The 19828-nt window shown below is 37.1% G+C and overlaps 1 protein-coding gene across 2 annotated transcripts in view; it reads left to right on the top strand.

Moving 5' to 3' along the window:
- Spred (Sprouty-related protein with EVH-1 domain) overlaps positions 1 to 15896 on the top strand; it is a 157683-nt gene extending 141787 nt beyond the window's left edge. For both annotated transcript variants that reach the window (XM_071593647.1, XM_071593645.1), the window contains 2 exons: positions 4135 to 4199; positions 12005 to 15896. In XM_071593647.1, coding sequence (XP_071449748.1) covers positions 4135 to 4199; positions 12005 to 12919 — 980 coding nt within the window. In that variant the 3' untranslated portion in view covers positions 12920 to 15896. The remainder of the gene's footprint in view (positions 1 to 4134; positions 4200 to 12004) is intronic.
- The last annotated feature ends 3932 nt before the right edge of the window (positions 15897 to 19828 follow it).

Here is a 19828-nt window from a genome sequence, read left to right as displayed (position 1 = left end):
AGGAGATTCTTAAAGATACGAAATGAGGTAAAGAATGTCTGCAGATTATTATTATTGTTGGTATCCTACCGTTTCAGGTAGATTTTGGATGGACGCAGGTTATACAACGATATAGTTCATGGCCTCTCCTAACGTAGCACAAGCTGACCTCTGTCTCTACACTAAGTCCTTCATCTTCGTATATTTTCTTCCTTGTTCGCCCAACGTTCTCCCCTCTTATCAGTCTTCAACATCTCATCGCCAATCACAATGTTCTTTATTCATCTCGCCTGCTTTATTTAGATGTCTCCCTACAGTCCCCTTCTCTCCCTCACCATGCTCAACATCACCTCGTTTGTTTTACTTCAGTGCGTTTCACCTTTTCCATCTTCTCCTGACCCGCGATTCTAAAGCCTCAAATTTACGCCTATCATCCTCCTTAAATGACCATGTTCCCGCGCCGTACACAACCACGCTCCATATCAAAGTTTACACAAGCCTTTTCTTAACATCCTTACTCAAAGTCCCTGTCATCAGTTCACTCCTTACGAAAGCTTATTTGCACAATTCTTCTTCTTATGCTCCTACTAACTTGACCATTTTGGCCCAGAACACTTGCGAGACAGGTAAACTGATCCAGCTACTCTAATTTATCAGCCTATATTTCAATATTTTTCGAAGCACCCTTCTTTCTCGTAAACCGCATAACCTTAGTTTTGTTTACATTTATTCTCATCCCATGCCTATCACACTGACTTTACAATGCACTCAGCAGTGGTTATGGCCTCTTGGCTGACTGGCACACTAAAGCTTGATCATCTACAAAAATAACTGATTTCATGAATTCCCCACCGACGTCCACTCTAGTCTCTTTGCCGTACATCATGCCATGCAGACAAGTCACCTTTCTCTCCAATTTACTCTTTTTTTCTGGAGTACATTCATTAATTCTGCTCGATTCGCTCTATCGAACGCATTCTCGAAATCTGCGAAACAAAAAAATTCAACAATACATCCTGATTTTAGTCTATGTTTCTCTCTATTAGTGATCTATTTACATCACGCGTGTCTCACCCCTTCCTGAACCCAAACTGAGCATCTCCCAAGTTTCCCTTCTCTTCATCCTTTTGTTGGTAACCCGAGGTACCACTATGAAATCAAACTTATTGTTCTTAAGTTTTATATTTTTAAATGGGTTATTTGAAATAATGCCTGCGTCTGTTATTTGAAATAATGCCAGGATTCCATCTGGAACACAAAGATACTGGGAGGAAAGCAGGCAAGTGAAAAGTTCATCGATACCATCGACAGAAAAATAGAAGGAATAAATGAGACTAAAATAAAAGGGCGATGGAAGGAAATATAAAATATCGTAACCAAAGTAGCAGATAAGTACATCGCTAGAGGACGAAATCTATGGATAGCAGCTTAAATAAGAGAATGAATAGAGACAAGAATCCAAGGAATGAAACTAAGGAAGCCCTTATTAAGAATTTGCGGAACCATAGGAGAGAGAGGAATCGATGGCAACATAAAGAAGAAAGACAGCGAAGCTGCTAATAAACTGATGAATAGGCTATTCGGAAAAAAACAGAATCCGACAACGTTCGCGATGCTAATGGAAATGTATACTAATAGTCGGGATGAAATTGGCAAAGAAATTAGCATTCTCCGGTTGGTCGAAGACATCACAGTAGTAGAAGCGTGATAGGTCCTGCAAGCAACTGTGAATGCTGTGGAACAAGTAGTACGCTGGGAATATACAGCATGTACACATGCATGCATGCATGCATGTTATACACCTGTAATATGAGCATTCACCAGAAGGAAACTAAAATCCTTGTGTAAGTGGAGGTTAATACCGCTGGAGTTAATACCGCAATTCGTTGAGTGAAATCAGAGCAAGCGGAATCCTTCATCCATTTGGGCAGCAGTATAACTTTCGATGGTTGAAGTTCGACTTACATCAAGCAAAGGATAGCTTGAAACTGTGAAAGCGCCCATAAAGATTAGGCAACTACTATATAATCAAAGAACCTAAGGTAGTAAATACGGATGCCATTCGTCAAAACGCTCGTATGGAGCATGGCACTGTACGATCAGAAATATGGATGAGTGCACCAGTGAATAATCCTGTGAAAAAGAAGCCATCGAAACAAGATGCTAGAAGAGAATGCTCTAGGTTAAATTGACAAGACGAAGTGGAACGAGTAAGCATGTAGAAGAGCCAAAGAGGGAAGGGACATAAGGAGAACTCCACGGCACAGAATAACTATATGGATTGGAAAAACCTTGAGACTTAATGCATTAGTTAGAAGTATAATAGATGAGAAATTTGGAGGGAATATTCCGCGAGAAAGACCAAGTACGTAAAGCAAATAAGGCAAATTATGGTCGTAAAACGGAGACGCTATCAAGACTGAGTAGAGGAGAATGAAGAGCTGCCGTAAGTCAATTTTAGGATTGAAATACTGATGACGATGATATCGGTTGACATTTTCTTATACCTGGGCCCGTGGAATTTTTGATTTTGGTAAATAAATCAACCCTGGATCTCCGTGACTTCCATTTCGAGGATTCTAGGAACAGCGGCGAGCTGAGGCGAGTATTGTGAGCTCACTAATGCAGTTTCTTCTAGCATCGCCCCCCCTCCTATCCCTTATCTCCGTCATCATATCCCTTACCCCGGCAACAATCGTTTGAGTTCCCTTCCTCCACTACCCCTCATCCCCCAACCCTCCTTCGCCGTGCACTTCCTACTCCATCCCCTCGAAACCGCACGCATCCTGCCACCGGAGTTGACCCCTGCTCCTCCGCCCCTCCTCCTCGCTGACTTGCCCTTCGCTCGCGTCGCCGCATCATGGCCCTCCCTCCTTGGCCCGTCTCTTTCTCATTCTTCAAAGGAACACATCAGTCCCCACTTCGTTCTCAGCCAGATCATGTTGTCAGTTGCATACGTGGGCTTTCTATATTTTGATTCCTTTGCCCCTCAATATGTCGCTCCTCCAACCCTCACATTTAAGACTCTCTCTCTCTTCCGTCTCCCCTTCGGTTGCCCCTAGCGGGATTTGTCTTGTTTTCGAGTGTTGGCAATGGCGTCATCACGGAGGAAACAAACAATGATTTTTTTCGCGTGCTAAGGAAGCAGCCACTTCATTTGATTGTTCCTTCATGACCTTGGCCTCAGTTCGATGGGAAGCTCTTCATTATCTTATCGCCATATATGGCTGTCGTCGTTTTTATTTTTTTATCAAATAGTGTTCACGATTACATGACTTGGAAAGAAGTCATTGTCTCTTTGAGTGTGTATATATATTTTTAAAATCTCTTTATATTCTTATCATTAGAGATTGCCTTTGTCTGATAAACTTTTAGATGCTAATGCCCCAAAATTATGGTAATTCTCTTTAGTTTGCAGGTTATTTTCAACTTTCCATGCAATAAAGTATTGTATGTATTAATTTCGGTAATACATGTTCATTCTTCATTGTCAACATATAGGTATACTGTAAATACTTTGTGTATCCTATTAAGCTTCATCTAGTCTTTCTTTTGAAAAAATGTCATCCATGTTGTATTGTTGATGTAAAATATCCCCTATACTTTTGTTTTTCATTTGTTGCAATTGAATCTCGTTTTTCACTATTTTTTCATTTTCAATGTTTCATTTAAAATGCCTTCACTCATTGTATCTTCTGAATTCAAGCAATTAGTGTAGTATCTCACTGTCATAGCCTGTATGTTCACTTCCATCAGTTTTTTCATGCTAGCCAGAGTCATTGGTGACTTTATAACTTAAAAATTTTCATTTTTATTTTTTAATGCACTTATAAAGTTCTCATGTCTTTCTTTTAAATCGGTGTTGTTCTACTTTTTGATAAATTGTGCATTTGCAATTCTAATATATGTGGCTAACCTGAGTCATTTGCAACTCTCTAACTTAATAAGTTACTGATTTTTATTTCTGAATGCACTCGATAAAGTTTTCATCTTTTTCTCTCAAGTTGGTGTTGTTCTACTCTTGGATTAGTTATGCATTTTCAATGTTAATATTTGTGGCTACCATCTAAGGAACAATCTTTGAAATCATGTTAAAATTTATGTGTTTGGCATGTTCACCTAATACTAAAGTTAAACTCTTTGCTCTTCTTACAGGTCTGGCAGAATCATCTCCACTTCATAAGTACAACTCCGATGTTGGAGATGATGAAGTGTTCATGGTGAGAACTAATGCGCAATTATTCATTTTTCATACCTCACAACTTGTCCATGACCCTTTTTGGGTTGCCTCTCCCAGTTGTAGTGGTATTGGTATTCCCTAGATGGATTTAAAGTAAGTTAAAACTGTAATAAATCATCAGTGTTTGAATTCCTTCTTGTCACATTCAGAAAATTATATTTTTATCTATCATATTATTCCAGAAAATAACCAAATAAAATACAACAGTGTAAAAATCATTTGCCTTGACCAGGCTGTTGAGGCATCTGGGTTTGAATCCCTGTCAAGGCAAATGATTTTTACGCATTGCATGTTAAGTCATGAAAATCTTGAAATATCCCTTGTAATTAATCCATTGCCCCTATGTTATGTCAAATTTTCTTGGTAGCCTACATTATACATTAGTCTAATCACTGAAGCAACAATAGCCTAGTCACAATAGACTATCGTTGTTGAGATCTGGCTGAAACTTGAGCCTTAACTCAATAATTATGCATTGTCATTACACAATTCAATCTATAAGGTGTGTTTGTTGGGTGAGAATATAACTCTCTTCATATTGGCAAGTGAAATTCACACATTCAGGCAAGGAGGCCAAATTCATTTCCTCAAGCATTTTGTGGTTTCCTATTAAGTTCTAATCATAAATTTGCATCTCTTGAATCACAGCGGGGGTTGTGCTATTGTATCATCTAGATTTGAACTCATGGCCCTATGGTGCCCAACTGATTTCCTACCAATGCCTTGTGATAGTCTCTCTATATTTGATTCACTTAGGATACAATACAGTCACAACAAATTGGTTTCTCCTTTATCCCATTGTTTAATATATTTTGGTTAATTTCATGCGGTGGTATTTAGTACCTTTTGGGGTTTTGTTCATGAGGGCCATTTTTTCTAGTTTCTATTCATCATCATTAGACACTATTTGTGGAATTAATTCATTGGAGCGGTCCATTGAACTATCCTTTCCAATAACCTATTTGTGACTTTATATTCATATCTGCCATTCATGTGCTTCGCCTACATCTCCCTAGACCCTACATCTCTGTAGTACTTCTCTATCAATTTTTAATTATTCTATTATTGCCGGGGATCGAGATGGTGCGGGGGCTAACGTACTGGCTTCCCACCCTGAGGGCGCGGGTTCAAATCCCGGCGGTGTTGAATATTTTTCAGAGGTATCTCGATCCCTACTTGAGGTGCTTTGTGGAGGGCACTTTGAGTGAGTACGCCGTCCGTCGGATGGGACGTTAAGCCGCGGACCCCTTGGCGCCTTTCGTAAAGAGTAGGCTAATGCCGACGCCGGGTTTCTCTCCACCCTTCATCCTTTCCTGTCCTTCCCCTATGGCGCAAATGACCTTAGCTGTCGGTCGCCTCCCCTCAAAACTACTACTACTTCTATTATTGCCTTGACCAAGGTTTCAAATCTCATAAGATGTTCAGTTGATTTGTTCATTTTTCTTTAGCTACATCATCTAATGCTATCATCTATCAAAGTTGTTTTTTTCTCTAATTAATTAGCAGTAATATTATTTTTGGATTTTTAAAATGTTATTGCTGTAGTATTTTGTTGTTTCGATGAAAGAAAATTTACCGCATTACCTTTGACATGGTGAAATATTTTATTTTTGCCATATTTCAATTGATTATTGAAAACATTATGGATATAGCTGAGCCATAGTAAATTGTTTGAATTCAGTTACGAGTAAATGTGAAAAAAATTCGTAGTTGTTGAAGCAGTAAATGTGGGCATTTAAAAAAGCTGTAAGTTAAATAACATATGCCAGTCTTTAAGTCTCTGATTAGAATGAAATGGTATCCATCCATACCTTCTATCAAGCAGTTGTACAATTGCAAATTGAAAATAGCAGAACCAAATCCTTTTCCTTTCACTTTTTATGACCTTAACACTCGTTTGGAAAAAAAATTCAGAATTGGTTGAGGTTTCAGCATACCAACATTTGGATTTGAATGGTTCAAATACATGCGTGTATTAATAATGGATTATAAAACAAGTTAAATTTAACTGTTTAATTTGTTATATTGAAGAAATTTACGGTTGTATTTATCATCTCTTTGAGTTTAACTCCTAGAAATATTTATTAAGAGCAAGCAATCCTATTCTATTGAAATGTAATGAAATAATTGACTTTGTAATTCCACACACTTTATTTTAAAAACACGAGCCAGGTTTCGACGTTGAACGTCATCATCAGTTGGTCCTCATAGAAGCACGCTGGCTATGTATACCTTCTGATCATAGGAGGGGGGTTGGTCAGAGAGGGAAGTTGGAGGGGTAAAAAGGTTACAATGTAGCTGGGAAGAAAACAGAATTACATTTTTGACTTAGAAGAGTGGTAGGTCTAGGAGTGGGAGGGATACAAAATTTCTTTGGCAAGATCATCTTTCCAACGGACACATTTCAAAATTTCTAACTGCTCCAAAGCATTGAGCCTTTGACCTTTTTCTTCAAAATGAATAATTTTTGTCACAAAGTCACTGTTGTGGTCAATTTCGATGAGGTGCTTCGCAAAGAGGGATGTCATGTTCTTATTTTTTACACGTTTGGTGTTCTTTAATCCTTTCTTTAAATTTCCATCCTGTTTGCCCAATATACTTCTTGCTACAATCAAAGCGCTTTAACTCATGCACCCATACTCTAGTGACAAGTTATGATTTCTTTCTTGCTTGTCAACATGTTCCCATGCATGTTTCAACAAAGTCATGTCGTGGCTCCTTTCATAAGTCTTCATCAAACCATTGTGTCACGTAATAATTTTTCCAAATAGTATTCCTTCGTATGTCAATACCTCTCTTCTCCGGATCTCTTTTCATTGAGCCTTGAAATTTTAAACTTCATTCTTCACTAACCTCTTCATTGCATCTTAAAAAGTAGCTTTGCATTGTATATTATTCCTGAAACAAGATTCCCATCACTTCTGATCGTCTTTACTCTCTGCTGATGTCAAGAAAAATGTTTAAAAATAAAGCCTTAGATGTATTTTTCACATTATTTTACAAGTCTACGGTAACATCTATTAAAATTCTTAAATGTCACTGTTAATTCAATTAACCTTAAGATATCCATTGCAGATTCTATGCAGGCATATGTAATTACTTAATTTGCTTCAATAGGTTAGCTTTGTGATTTTGAAGTAGATTCCAAAAGTTCATTAGGATCATTATTATTCTTTGCAATTCATAGGTCACCTAGTATATTTCATTAAATGTTTCCCCTACCTCGGTGTAACATATCCAAAATTGGCGAAGTCTTCTTTGCTCATATTCATTCATTTTCCATAGAAAAGTGGTCAGGTAGAGCAGTTACATAAATGCTCTGGGTTTCTATCCCTTTCAGGCACGGGTGAATTAGTTTTCTTTGTTTATCATTTTCTACATCTACATTTTAAGTGAGCACATACCATTCTGACTGATCATTAAGCTGTCATCTCTTTATGGTATTACATTTGTAATTATTTATAATCATACATTGAAAAAAATATATAAAATATATATACACACACACACACACACACACACACATACATATAAAAAGAAATGATAATTGTCTCTTTACTATGCATAGGTTTTTTAATAGTACAATATAGGGATACAAATGTCAATCTTTCCAGGGTAATCACTCATTATGTCCTTCAATTGTTTTTAATGTTATGTATCTTGTGAATCCAATGCCAAATTAAGTGTTAGGATAGAAGGAAGTTGAATGGTGAGTTAGTTATCTGATTGGTCTCAAGTTTCATTATTAATTGGAAAAAATTTATTACACACAATTGCTGAATGAATAAAGAAGTTTGTTAGTTTCCCTTAATTTTAGTGGCCAATATTAAACTTACGAGGATTGAAAGCTTCAAGTTTGGGAATCTAAAATATTTGTTGACCCTTAAAATTGGGAAATATACGTGCACGTATGCACAGGCAACTGCGGGAATAATTTTCTTGTACTTGAGACAGACCGTCTTTCAAACCCATGGTCTAAGAGCAAGCAAGGACCTTCTTATCTTCATGATCCAAATTCTATCTTTAGGGTTAATTCCCTCCCTCTACTGGTTCGTCCTGTGTTAATTAAGGCTTGCATTACACCATTGTAAGTACATATATGACCCCCTTCAGCTGTTTGCAAATTTCAATCAGTAAATATGGCATGGCTGAAAGTAAACATTTAATGTCTAATCTAGCAGAAAATGACAAGGAAAGTATCCTACATATTTTCTACTGGTACAAAAAAATGTTAAATTAAATCTAGAATTTTAAACTCCACTAAAGAGCCATTAGTATTCCCTATATGGAGGATGCTCCTTGAGATGTAAAGAATGAAAAAGTACTTATAAGGGTCATCTACCTGCTTAGCCTTTAGCGACATAAGAGAGGGTCATGCTTAAGATTTAAGTCATTATCAGAAAATTCAGGTGATAAATTTGAAAGAAATTTGTGATCTCTATTCTATAAGACCTGGAAGATGGTTGATAAAATTAGCTTTTAGGCTTTCTGTTAAAAAAGAAGGGAGGTAGTTTTGATAAGGTGAAAAAAAGTTCTCAGAATGAAAATAAGAATATCAAAGTATTCCCTGAAATTTAGACAACTTTTGGAAAAAGTTTTAATCAGTTGTCATTAGCCTGTGTTGTGTTTAAACCAGATTGCAAATTCAGAATAATTGTGGGGAAAATTGCTTGCAATGTCAGGAACACCTGTGAAAACTCAATACTCTACAACATTTTCTGATAACTGATTAATTAAAAATCTCTTATCTTAATGACTTAAAATATTCTTATCTATTTTTGTTTTAGTGTGTAAAATGATTAACTGTATTAGTACTACAGATACTGTTATTAGAGTGAACCATTTTTATAAATTAGTGAGTAATTATCTTCATTTTTCTAACCATGTTATTTTGTTGAAAAGTATGTCATCCCAGTTTCATTTTTATTAGTAGATACTCAGCACCCCTGCTGAAATTTCCTTGGGATGAAAAGTGGCAGCAACCAGATATGTAAAATGAAAAAGGGAATTTTCTTGTTCTTAGTATTCATCGCTTCAGATAATTGTAATTATAGGGAAATTGACTGATGTTCATTTGAGTCGGTCGGTTTAATATCTTCCTCTAATATGGGAAGAATATATTATATTGCAAGTACTGTGGAAATGTTTGCAATATTTATTACTCTCTGATTTAGAAGCACTATTATTCCCACTTGTTGCATGTTGGCATACTGAAATGCACTAAAATACAGTATTTTAAAAGTTTCTTCTAAATTCAGATTGACTTATTGAATGGACTTTCACTCAATCTTTATTTAGTTATCAGTTTGCTTTAACTATTAAGCTTAACTAATAATGCTTCAATATCATTTCCAGCAAAAATTTGCATACTGATGGAATATTTTGCTAATAATATTTATCTGAATCAATTATATCGACTTATAAAGAACTATTAATTTCATTATGGCAATTCACCCTAGAGTCCATTCATTGAAAGGAACGTCTGTTTCTCCAAATGATCCCAAAACTGTAAAAAGTCAGAAGAATAAATGTAGGCTTAAAGAAGTTTGTTATTATGCTGCTTAAGTATTTTTTCCTTACAGGTATATTAATATAGCCATAGACTATAAACCAGTAGTCATTAAAAGTGAAAAATATCCTAAGTTCAATACAAAATTGCAAATCTGTCATTGCAAGAATGCTTTTTTGTTTTGAAATTTTTTTGAAAAAAATGGTTACCTCAAAGTTAAATATGAACAAGCTACTATTTTCTACAATTATGTAAAAAATTTTGATAAATTGGAATAATTTCCTTCTATTTCTGAACATAAAATTCATAAAAAAACAAAGAAATTGATTATAGTAAGGGAGTAGAATCTAGTTTGGTTATTTGACCAAGAATAGGTTTGAAATAAACAAATTTCAAATTAATAATTACCAGCCATTTCCTTCAATGAATAAACTGGGGCAATTTAATGAAATCTCGGAAGATTTTCGTGCTTTTAACAGTTTACGTAGCACACCTAGATATGCACCTACGAAAGGTATTCATTTAACTTTATGTTTAGTAAAATGTCATAACTAATTTTATCAATATTACTGACTAGTTGGTTCATGCAAATGCAAATTTATTGCGTAATTTCCACACACCCAGAGCGTTGGTGAAAATCACTGTGCCATTAGCCTTACAGGTGAATTGTAGCACAGACTTTACACATTTGAAAATGAAGTCATCAAAGTGCAAAACTTTAACTCCCCATAAACACTAGTGTCGTGAAGCCAAGAAACAGTCAAATAATGTATTTTGGTTCACTCTGCATTTAGGACGTCTCTTGCATTTTTAGGTATCATTGTGATCATTTCTGGGTTCACTTTGAAGTGCTATCGAAAGAATCTGTTTTTGAAAGGAATGGATGCAAAAGTGCATGTTATATCGGAACAGTTATGCATTTGTTTTTACAATTATGGATGATTCTCCACCAAGTATCAGCTGTTCACAATTTGACTATTACAAGATAATAAGGCAAAAATATAAAATCTTGGATTTCACTTTCTTCCAAATGATAATTCTTTTTGCTTAATGATTTATTTTTTGTAAGGGAGAAATAATATTGTTTTTTCCTTTCCCTTTTTTATCTGTATACTTTGCCATGGTTCTGAAACGTAATAATTTTTCTTATTTTTATGGAATAGTAGATAAAAAAATGCATTAAAATAATCTTTACTTTGTGCAGATTGTTTTATGTGAACTACACATGTAGACCCATATTAATAGCTAAACTTCAATTGATAAAATATATTTATTTTATTTTTAGAGGAAAATGAAATCCAATTAGCCTCTGCATATTTACAATACTACCATGCACTAATTTTCTTGGACAGATACAACTAGCAACTATTTTTAGGACATAATATAAAATTTAACAAGTCTGTGTAATTGTGATAGTGTTAATATGAGACATGGATATTTTACAGTAGGAATGAGCCATTACTTTGGAGAAACTCTATAGTGTGCTTCTGGAATTAATTCATGCATATCAAATATACTTTTTATATTTCTGCGAAGGGATTATGTTTGAATGGTCAAAGTTTAAACTTGTTAAAAGACAGTAAAAGAAAGCCAAATTTATTTTATATGAATTATTTGTTGGTAATATATCTGCAGTAAAAGTTATCAGTAGCTGTAATTGTTTCTTGTCAACATGTAATAGCACCTGGAACTGTTAAGGCATTAAAATATTTTAAATACAATTCAAGTAGCCATCATGGGACATTTTTGTCCATGGTTAGAGGGTTGGACCAGAGGGCCTGGGTTTGATTCCCAGGAATGCCTCCAGGTACCCTCAACTCCACCCAAGCTTTGTGATCTTTTGGGTACTAGATCTTTGTGGGAAACCATAAACTGCCCAGGGAAAGGCTTTGGCCCCCTACCCTTGAGTGAATTTCACACACCTTTGCCTTGGTACTGGTAGCCTCTACCATCACCTACCTAACTGACCTTCAGGTTGATTACTGTGTTTATGGTCTAAATAGCCATCAGGTTGGTAGAAAATTTGGTATTTGAGAAAAATAAATTCCTTATGAAATTTGAATATTTTTAAATATACTATTTAGTATTTTAATGGTCAATTGTTAGCTTTTTACTTTATAACCCTATTTACCGTAATTTTTTTCAATTAGGGATGGGCATTTCTTAAAATAAATTTGTCAACATTATAAACATATGCCCAATTGCTTCCCTGTAGATATGTGCAATTTTTGATCCTGGTCCAGACTCTTTCCCTCATTTGCACATTCATTTTGCAGACCCTGAACCTTCCGGTGGAAAGGGGTGACTCTCGCTCGTCATCGGACTCATCGTCTCGGGGTGGTGCTGGATGCCGGCCTCCGCCCACCCCCACAGGGCCCCCGACCGAAGCCCTGCCGTCGCCACACCCGCACCAAATTCACCGCATCCAGTACATGTCTCGACACCCACCGTCATCCAATGATGGATCCAACGTCCCGGAGACAGACACAACCCAGCGACGCCCTCGCGACACTGAGGGCAAACATGGAGTCATCTCACCCGGTGGGGATGGAGAGCCGGGCGAGAACTACTCGTACGTCCGACTGACACCAGTGCACGAGTACATCTACCCCGTCGTCGTCACGGAGGAGACAAAGAGGGCGCACCGGGACTCGACCTCGGACCGCAAGGCCATATCTCCTGTGGATGCATTGCCGTCATCCAGGCCCCCTTTGCCCGTTAAATTGGGTCGGAAGCGGGAGAGGCGCAAGGGTGGGGGTGGGCGGGGCTCCGGGGGGGGCGGCGGCGGCCGTGCGCGATGCAGGCACTGCAACGAAGCGTTCTCCCTGGGGGATAACGCGAGGGGATGTTGCGAGTACGCCCCGGACCCCGTGAGGACTGGCATCGATGCGGTGTCCTGCATCTCGTGTGCACAGTGCATGCTCTACCATTGTATGGCCGATGCGGAGGGTGACTTTGCGCGGCACCCGTGTGACTGTGGGAGCGGAGGAGGAGGCGGGGAGGGGCCAGGGGGAGGAGGGGACGTGGGCGGGCCGGGGGGGGATGGCAGCTGCGGCCGGCGCTGGCTTGGCCTGGCGCTCCTCTCCCTGCTCGTGCCTTGCCTGTGGTGCTACCCCCCTTTGAAAGCTTGCCACAGATGTGGGGTGGCCTGCGGGCTGTGCGGGGGTCGTCACGAAGCTTCCCCCTCCTAGCCTCCCCTTCCTCCGTCCACCCAAGCTCCCTGCCGCCTGCGCGCTTACCCCATTGGGAGGAGGCGCAAGGAGCCCACAGAGGACGTGTATCCTAACAATATTTATTTCTCGAACTGTGCCTGAATACAGTCCACTTATAGAACTTTGATTAGAGTGATCTCTAATCCATCTTTCTTCCCGAAGCTGGACTTGTAACGCACATGTGGCATCGCAGTGCCAGTCCCAAAACTTAAAAGAAAAATATGAGTAAAAGAGAAAAGAGGCCATTTTAGGTCCATATGGCATGGCATGTATCCAGTCGGCCTGTTTAATAAATGAGAAGTTTTCCTGATAGTTTCCGTGTTGAGAGAAGCCGCAAAGTTTGCCGTCTCCATAAAAGCCCCTCCATGGATACGCTCTCTATTGCGGCTTTCTTGTTTCAGACGGTCGACAGGGCCATTGCCTTATTAATCATTGTATGATTAAAGTCTTAAAGATTAGGTCTCTGGACCCTAAATCAATATGTGGACACTTACATGCAGTGTTCATGCGCCCTTTTTACTTTCCAATCATTAATTATGGCAGTTGCTTTTTCCAAAGACCTCATTTTTCTATTTAACATTTCTTTTTTCATGTTGCCGTTACCTTATAGCCTTCCCGAAAGAGGAGCAGACCTGAAAGAGAAACTTGAATGATTTTATGTTGTTTCCTAAAAACATTGGTGTCCTCTGTACCAAATTGTATGCAGTTTTCATGGACAGAAGTGTGAAGTCTTGACTTCCATGTGGCCAGAATGGTATGATACCACTGAAAAGAGTGTCTGTTAATTGTGCTTGAGAAGAATGAAGTGATATTTTGATGGTTGACTGAGTCTTTGGCCAGGGTGCTTACATGTGTATGAGACAGAAATCTAAGACATGGAATTGCGTTGCTTGTCTTTGGAATATCTCCATTGAGTTTTCTGTCAAGTAATGACATGGAGACAGTGGTAGATGGATGAAGAAACAAAATTCTGCTTACATGGTAGAAGCTGCATTGCAAGTCTGAGTAAAATTTAAGAATTGTGGGTCTTTTTGAAAGTGTGTTGAATTCATTTAATCTCTTACTTTCTTTGATGGCTCTGACCCATATATGTTGTTATTGTGTTCTTTGGATGTGCTGGCTCGTAGCTGGTCTTTTATCCTGATAAACGCTCCTGCCATAACCTTAGAGTGGACTTCATATTATAGTTGCTCCCATTTTTTCTGTCAATTTTATGAAAAAGAGCGCTGTTGTAACTCTATGGCTCAGAGGGTACACCACCGTTCTTTTATCTTGATGATCATGCGCAATGCGCATGATTTTTTTTAATTGTACAAGCACATGGATGTACTTGTCAAATTGTACAAGTTCCTTTGTCACCCTTGTAGGTTGCGGCAGGAGTCGTTTACGGTGCAGGCTATGCTTTGGCATGTCCTATTGGACAGAATAGATGTACATATTTGTGTTGTGAAAAAGCATTGCTTCTGAAATGAAATTCAGAAACAAAGCATATGTGATGATGATTATAGAGATGTTATTTCGTAAAAAATTATACCTATAGACTTCCTAATATGGAAGCTATTCTGTAAGTACAATAATGTAGAAAATACCCCTTTCTTTAACCTGTACTTTCATTTTTATTAAATCATTTCACAATTAGTTTTTGACAATATCAAATGTAGTGATTTACTTGATTGAATTTTTAATACATTGAAATTGCCTCTTTCAGTGAAGATCATTAATTATTATTGTCACAAAATGTTGAAAGAATAGTTTTTTGTGGTGTAAATGATTTATCCAACCAAAGATTCAAAAAAAACTTCCCTCATCTTTCTTGTGGCTTCCTTGCCTGGCCTTTTCCATTACACAATGTCATTTACATACTATTCATCTCCTGTGATTGTTGAAAACTTTTTATACCGAAAAAATGGTCGCATAAAAAAACAAGAAACTAGTCTCCAAAATGGCCATATGGAAAGTGTGTTTGTGTATGTGTGAGTGTATGTTTGTGTGCATTATTTGCATGTTCACATGAGTGCCCAAGTGTCTTGAGTGATTATAATAAATGTTTGTGTATACATATATGTATGTATTGTGTGTGCATGTGTGTGTTTGCGTGTGTGGGAGCATGAGTGTAAGGTTGATGATGTTATGCGACTACCCAGAAAGAGAAATCTTCCTCATAATTTCATGGATCATGGGTGTACACTGTGGTACCTCTTCATCATTCTACTTTCAATTGGAAAAAAACCTCTTATCAACTGCAACTTTTAGTCACTCATTGGAACAATTTTCTGGTATTAGCTTTCTGGAAGAAAAAAACAATCATTAGCTTCTGTATCCTTATATTTTTCTGAGAAGTAGGCCTTTTTTCCCCAGTACACCTTCAGATAGTTAAGCATTCTGGCGTACAGCAAGATTTTTTTGGGTTGCATGGTCTTGGTGTCTTTCCATTTTGATGCTGAGAATTAGTAAACTGGGTTCATGTGCGTTTTTTTTATTGCTCATTGATTCAAGGGAATAAAGCAAATGGATGAGGGTGGCTTGTTCATTCCCAATGAAATTATATTGGTTATGTGCAGTTGGTCCCTCAAAAAGGTCTGGCAGTCGCTAAAACCCTCCCCGACTAATTTGTTTCTTAGGGTACAGAAAGATTAGGAATAAACTTTTTTACCATGTAAATTCCAAGATTGTGTGCTAAAGATTCATTGTAGTCTCTTTGTTATCATTACATTAAACAGGGAATTGTTTAAATTTTTATTTTCACTTTTAGAATCCACCCAATTTATTCCCAGTCCTTACTTATTCTAAAAACAACGTTGTCTTCTTCCAATATTAGTGGTTACAAGAAATATATTGTTCATATGTGATTTTGAAAAAAAAGTATTACTGTTTTACCTGTTTATTCAGAATGTAAGGAGAAGATATTGTTACCCTTTTATGTTAACAAAAATGTGATAGTGTTGTACATTTTTAACTCCTCACAAGAAACATAAAAATTTATATGAAAGATAAACATATGAGTTTCTTATTTGTCCATGGCCCTGAGATTTGTCTTCTAACCTTTATCCTGATTGGCACAAATGACAGAAATGGAGGTGCATTTCAAATGGTTCTTTTGTTTATCAACTAAACAATAATAATTGAGGCCACTGAATGATTATTTGACACTATGAAGGAGGGTGAATTGAATAGATAGCACTAGTTTTCAAAGAGAAATGGAAGGAGGGTAGTGATAGCAGTATGAAGTAATGAGTAATGCAAGGTTCAAGTATATTTTGGAAGAGCAAAGCTAAACAGATCCTAAGTCCTGCATGGCAGCCTACGCATAGGTCACTGGAGTTCAGCTCGTGGCAACTGGACCGAAACGAGTTACCTCATTTTACTTCCCCTTTGCTTTAGCTCAGGCAGAAGACTCGCAAGTCTAATCAAGTCATTTGAATTTTTTCAAAAAATGTGCAATGTCCGACCTATTGCTAATTTTTATCTGATCAGTTCCACTTAATATCCGAGGAATAAACCTTTCTTCCATCAATGTTCAACCATTTCATAATTGTTATATTCTTCTGTTTTTCTAATGTGCACAAATTTTTCATGTTTTTTCTTAGGAATCATTTCTTTTTCAAATATGTCATTTTATTCTACATCATAATATATAATAGTGGGCTTACTTAAGAAAAAATTTATGAGTCCCAATCGGACATAAAAGTAAAAGATACAAGCAATGCATTAATCAGTCGAAATAAACTACTGCAGGATCAATAATACATAATAGTATGCTTACTTTTCATGGAATCTCTACACAATATCTAACTCTAGGAAACACTAACCCTTTAGAGAAATTAATGTGAATAATTTATTTCAACTAATACAAAAAAGTAAGCTCACAAGTTAAACGATGAACCACTCCTATACTTAGATTGCTTGAGCTAAAAGTGAGCTGTATTGCTGAGCTTGATCTCAACTGAACTCACAATATTGGGTAATGAGTTGTGTCGACTTTACAGACAACTGGCTGTGGATGAAGCTGCATGCTAATTGGTAAACCTTGTGCTACAAGTGAGAAACATTCTATGCATAATTTTGCCTTTTCTGAACCTCATATGTATTTTCTTCCAATTTGATTGACACAACGGAAGATGTGGCTGTAGATTTAAGTACACTCTTCCCAATCCACCTGGCATATTTGAGCATGTCTTTAATCTCACAAGCATTTGACATTTCAGAGTCCACAGTGCATTAAACAAAATTCATCTTATGAACTTTTTAAACTGGCTGCATGAACCTATTGTACTTACTCGCATTTGACTTTGACACCACCCCATTTATCTCCCCTAAAACTACAAATAATTAGTTCCATCTTCAAAATTCTCCTCCCATGTGGGTCATTTTATAGTTTTCCTCATCTGATAAAGGATTTGGTGACAGTTCTTCAAAATCCATTGCGATGAGTAAAAATTTTACATAGATGATATTAATGGTGGTGTCACACCCTAGCTGTCTCGAGATTAGTCAAAAATGTTCCTGTGACATCTGTCACAGTTGCAAGCCAAGGGGAACTTTCAGATTTTGGCTCCATTACAGCATATCCTGCCTATAATTAAGTTCAGGCCCTATATTAAAGTAATAGTATATGTACAAAACATGTAAAAAAAATTCATTCAAAAAGCAAAACCCCTCAATTTATGAAACATTCAGGATGGGATTGAATCACTACCATCAAAATAGTTTTACCAAGAAACTGGTCTGAGACAGGGAATACAACTTCAATGATCCAAGATGGAGAAAGCCCTTGATAGTCAAATCTTTAAGCACCAACCACCGAGACTAGGTCTCCAACAGACAAATGCTTATCCAACTACCAAAAATTGAATTAATTCCTCTGTTTAGATTGATCTACTGCAACAACAGATTAAGTATTACCACTGTAACTAGTCAACATATCTTGGTGTAATTTCAGCCATCTTCAGCTTGTCAGCGTTTCTTCACCACAAATTAAAAACTGGCAAAATGAATTATAAAAGCCTACCTTACAGGAAATATATCAATGTCATTATACACTGTCTGACACTATGAAACTTTCTATCAATCTAGTGCTGTTCAATTGGTCATTTAGAATTGATAGGGATACAAATTTTTGGTCCTCAGTTCAGAATGACCATATTTTCTCATATAGAAATAAATCATCAGACATTTTCTGTTTGACGTAATTGCAGACAATATCTATCAATCAGGATGAAACTTGGCCCTTCTTTCCGGTTCACTAAATTGTTACTTAAGTAAACGCATACCCTAATTCCTAGTAATATATTAGCTGATTTTCTGTGTTGTTACAATAATCGCGAATTCAACAAGTGGAAAATTAGATTGGAAAGAATGAATGATTATTTGGAGGTTATGCTAAAACATTTAATTAATTTGTAATTCATACTGAATTATGATCTTTAATAAGCAGTAATGGTTCATGTCTATATGAGGCATGTTGCTTTGGGTGGGCGTGAACTTGGTAAATGCAGTCTGCAGCTACTTCCTTACGTAATCCTTGACAAATTCAAACTAAATCAGATTACTACTACCCATCACAGTTAATGTGGTGTTTCACATCAATTGGCACTACGAGTATCTGCCCACCCTGGAAATTTCATGACCAGGAATTACTTGTCTACAGCACATGCTTTAGTATTGTACAGTTCCCTACTTCCAACTGTAGAACTTTCACATTCTGATCTAATTATCCACATTTTATTTGAGAAAAGTTTCCCCATACAACTGTGCACCCACAGAGCACCAACCTCATCCATGAACATCCATCCCTGTTGTCTATGAAATAAGCAAGCTTACTGCAATGCATATATTACGTGTATGGGCCATTGTACCAGTTGTCCAGCATGCAAGTTTTATTTTCATTTTTTTATTACAAAGAATGTGGGATGCTTGTACTAATTCGCAAAGATGCCCTGAGGAAATGTTTTTCTAGAATTTAAAGTGTAATGTCCAACCATTTTGGTCGGCAATGGTGGCAGTAGGTAACGTCCTTGCCTGCCAACCTAGAGATTGTGGGTTCAACGCCCACCTATTTGGGTTTTCCTCCACCTAAAGCTTAGATGTATGTAATGGTGTCAAATGTTCTTTCATTGTTCAAAATCGAAAGTAAAAGCCAAAGTGCTGTTTGTGAGAAGATGCAAAATAAATAAATTTTATGCAGACATTACAGTACCGCACTTGTGGCAGCTATATTGTGAAAGTGGGAAAAAAGCTAGGTGTACTAGCTAGGTGTAGCTAGGCTACTCCAAATTAGAAAATTTGCACACAGAGGCACTTGTCATTGGCGAACAGCCACCTACCAGATGAAATGTATTGTGTGTCACCAAATGTGTTCATTACATGTGTCATTCAGATGAGCTTTATGACTATCAGAGAAAATCATGAATGAGGGGAAAGAGCTGAGCTTTATTGAGGAAAAATGGAAATATATCTAAAAAGGGATATCAGATGTCTCATAAGAAACTATAGGAACTTTTAATGGGAAAAGGACAAGGAAACCATGGATCACTGATAAAATAATCAAAAAGATAGATGAGAAAAGGAAATGGAATAATATAAACAAAGAGTTTGAAAAAAGGAAGTACCAAGAGATAAATAATAAATTGATGGGTGACAAATAAAGAAAAAGAAGCATGGTGGAAAAGACAGTGCGAGGAAATGGAAAGTGTGTAGAATAAGGGTGAAATTAGTTCACTGTAAAAGAATTTTAAAACATTTTTGGGAAGTAAGATCTGTTTTAAGAGTTAGAGATAACTCAGGTAAGATAATAGTTGAAACAGAAAAGCTTACATCCAGGCATACTCGATGATGGGATAGAAAGGCCTTTAAGGCAGATGTAAATAAATAAGGCCATGGGGGTAGACA

This window comes from Hetaerina americana, unplaced genomic scaffold (assembly GCF_022747635.1).
Source record: "Hetaerina americana unplaced genomic scaffold, ioHetAmer1.1.p SCAF_6, whole genome shotgun sequence".
NCBI classification, from domain to species: Eukaryota; Metazoa; Arthropoda; class Insecta; order Odonata; family Calopterygidae; genus Hetaerina; species Hetaerina americana.
The sequence above is the reverse complement of the archived record's forward strand: the minus strand, read 5'-3'. Positions and strand labels throughout refer to the sequence as shown.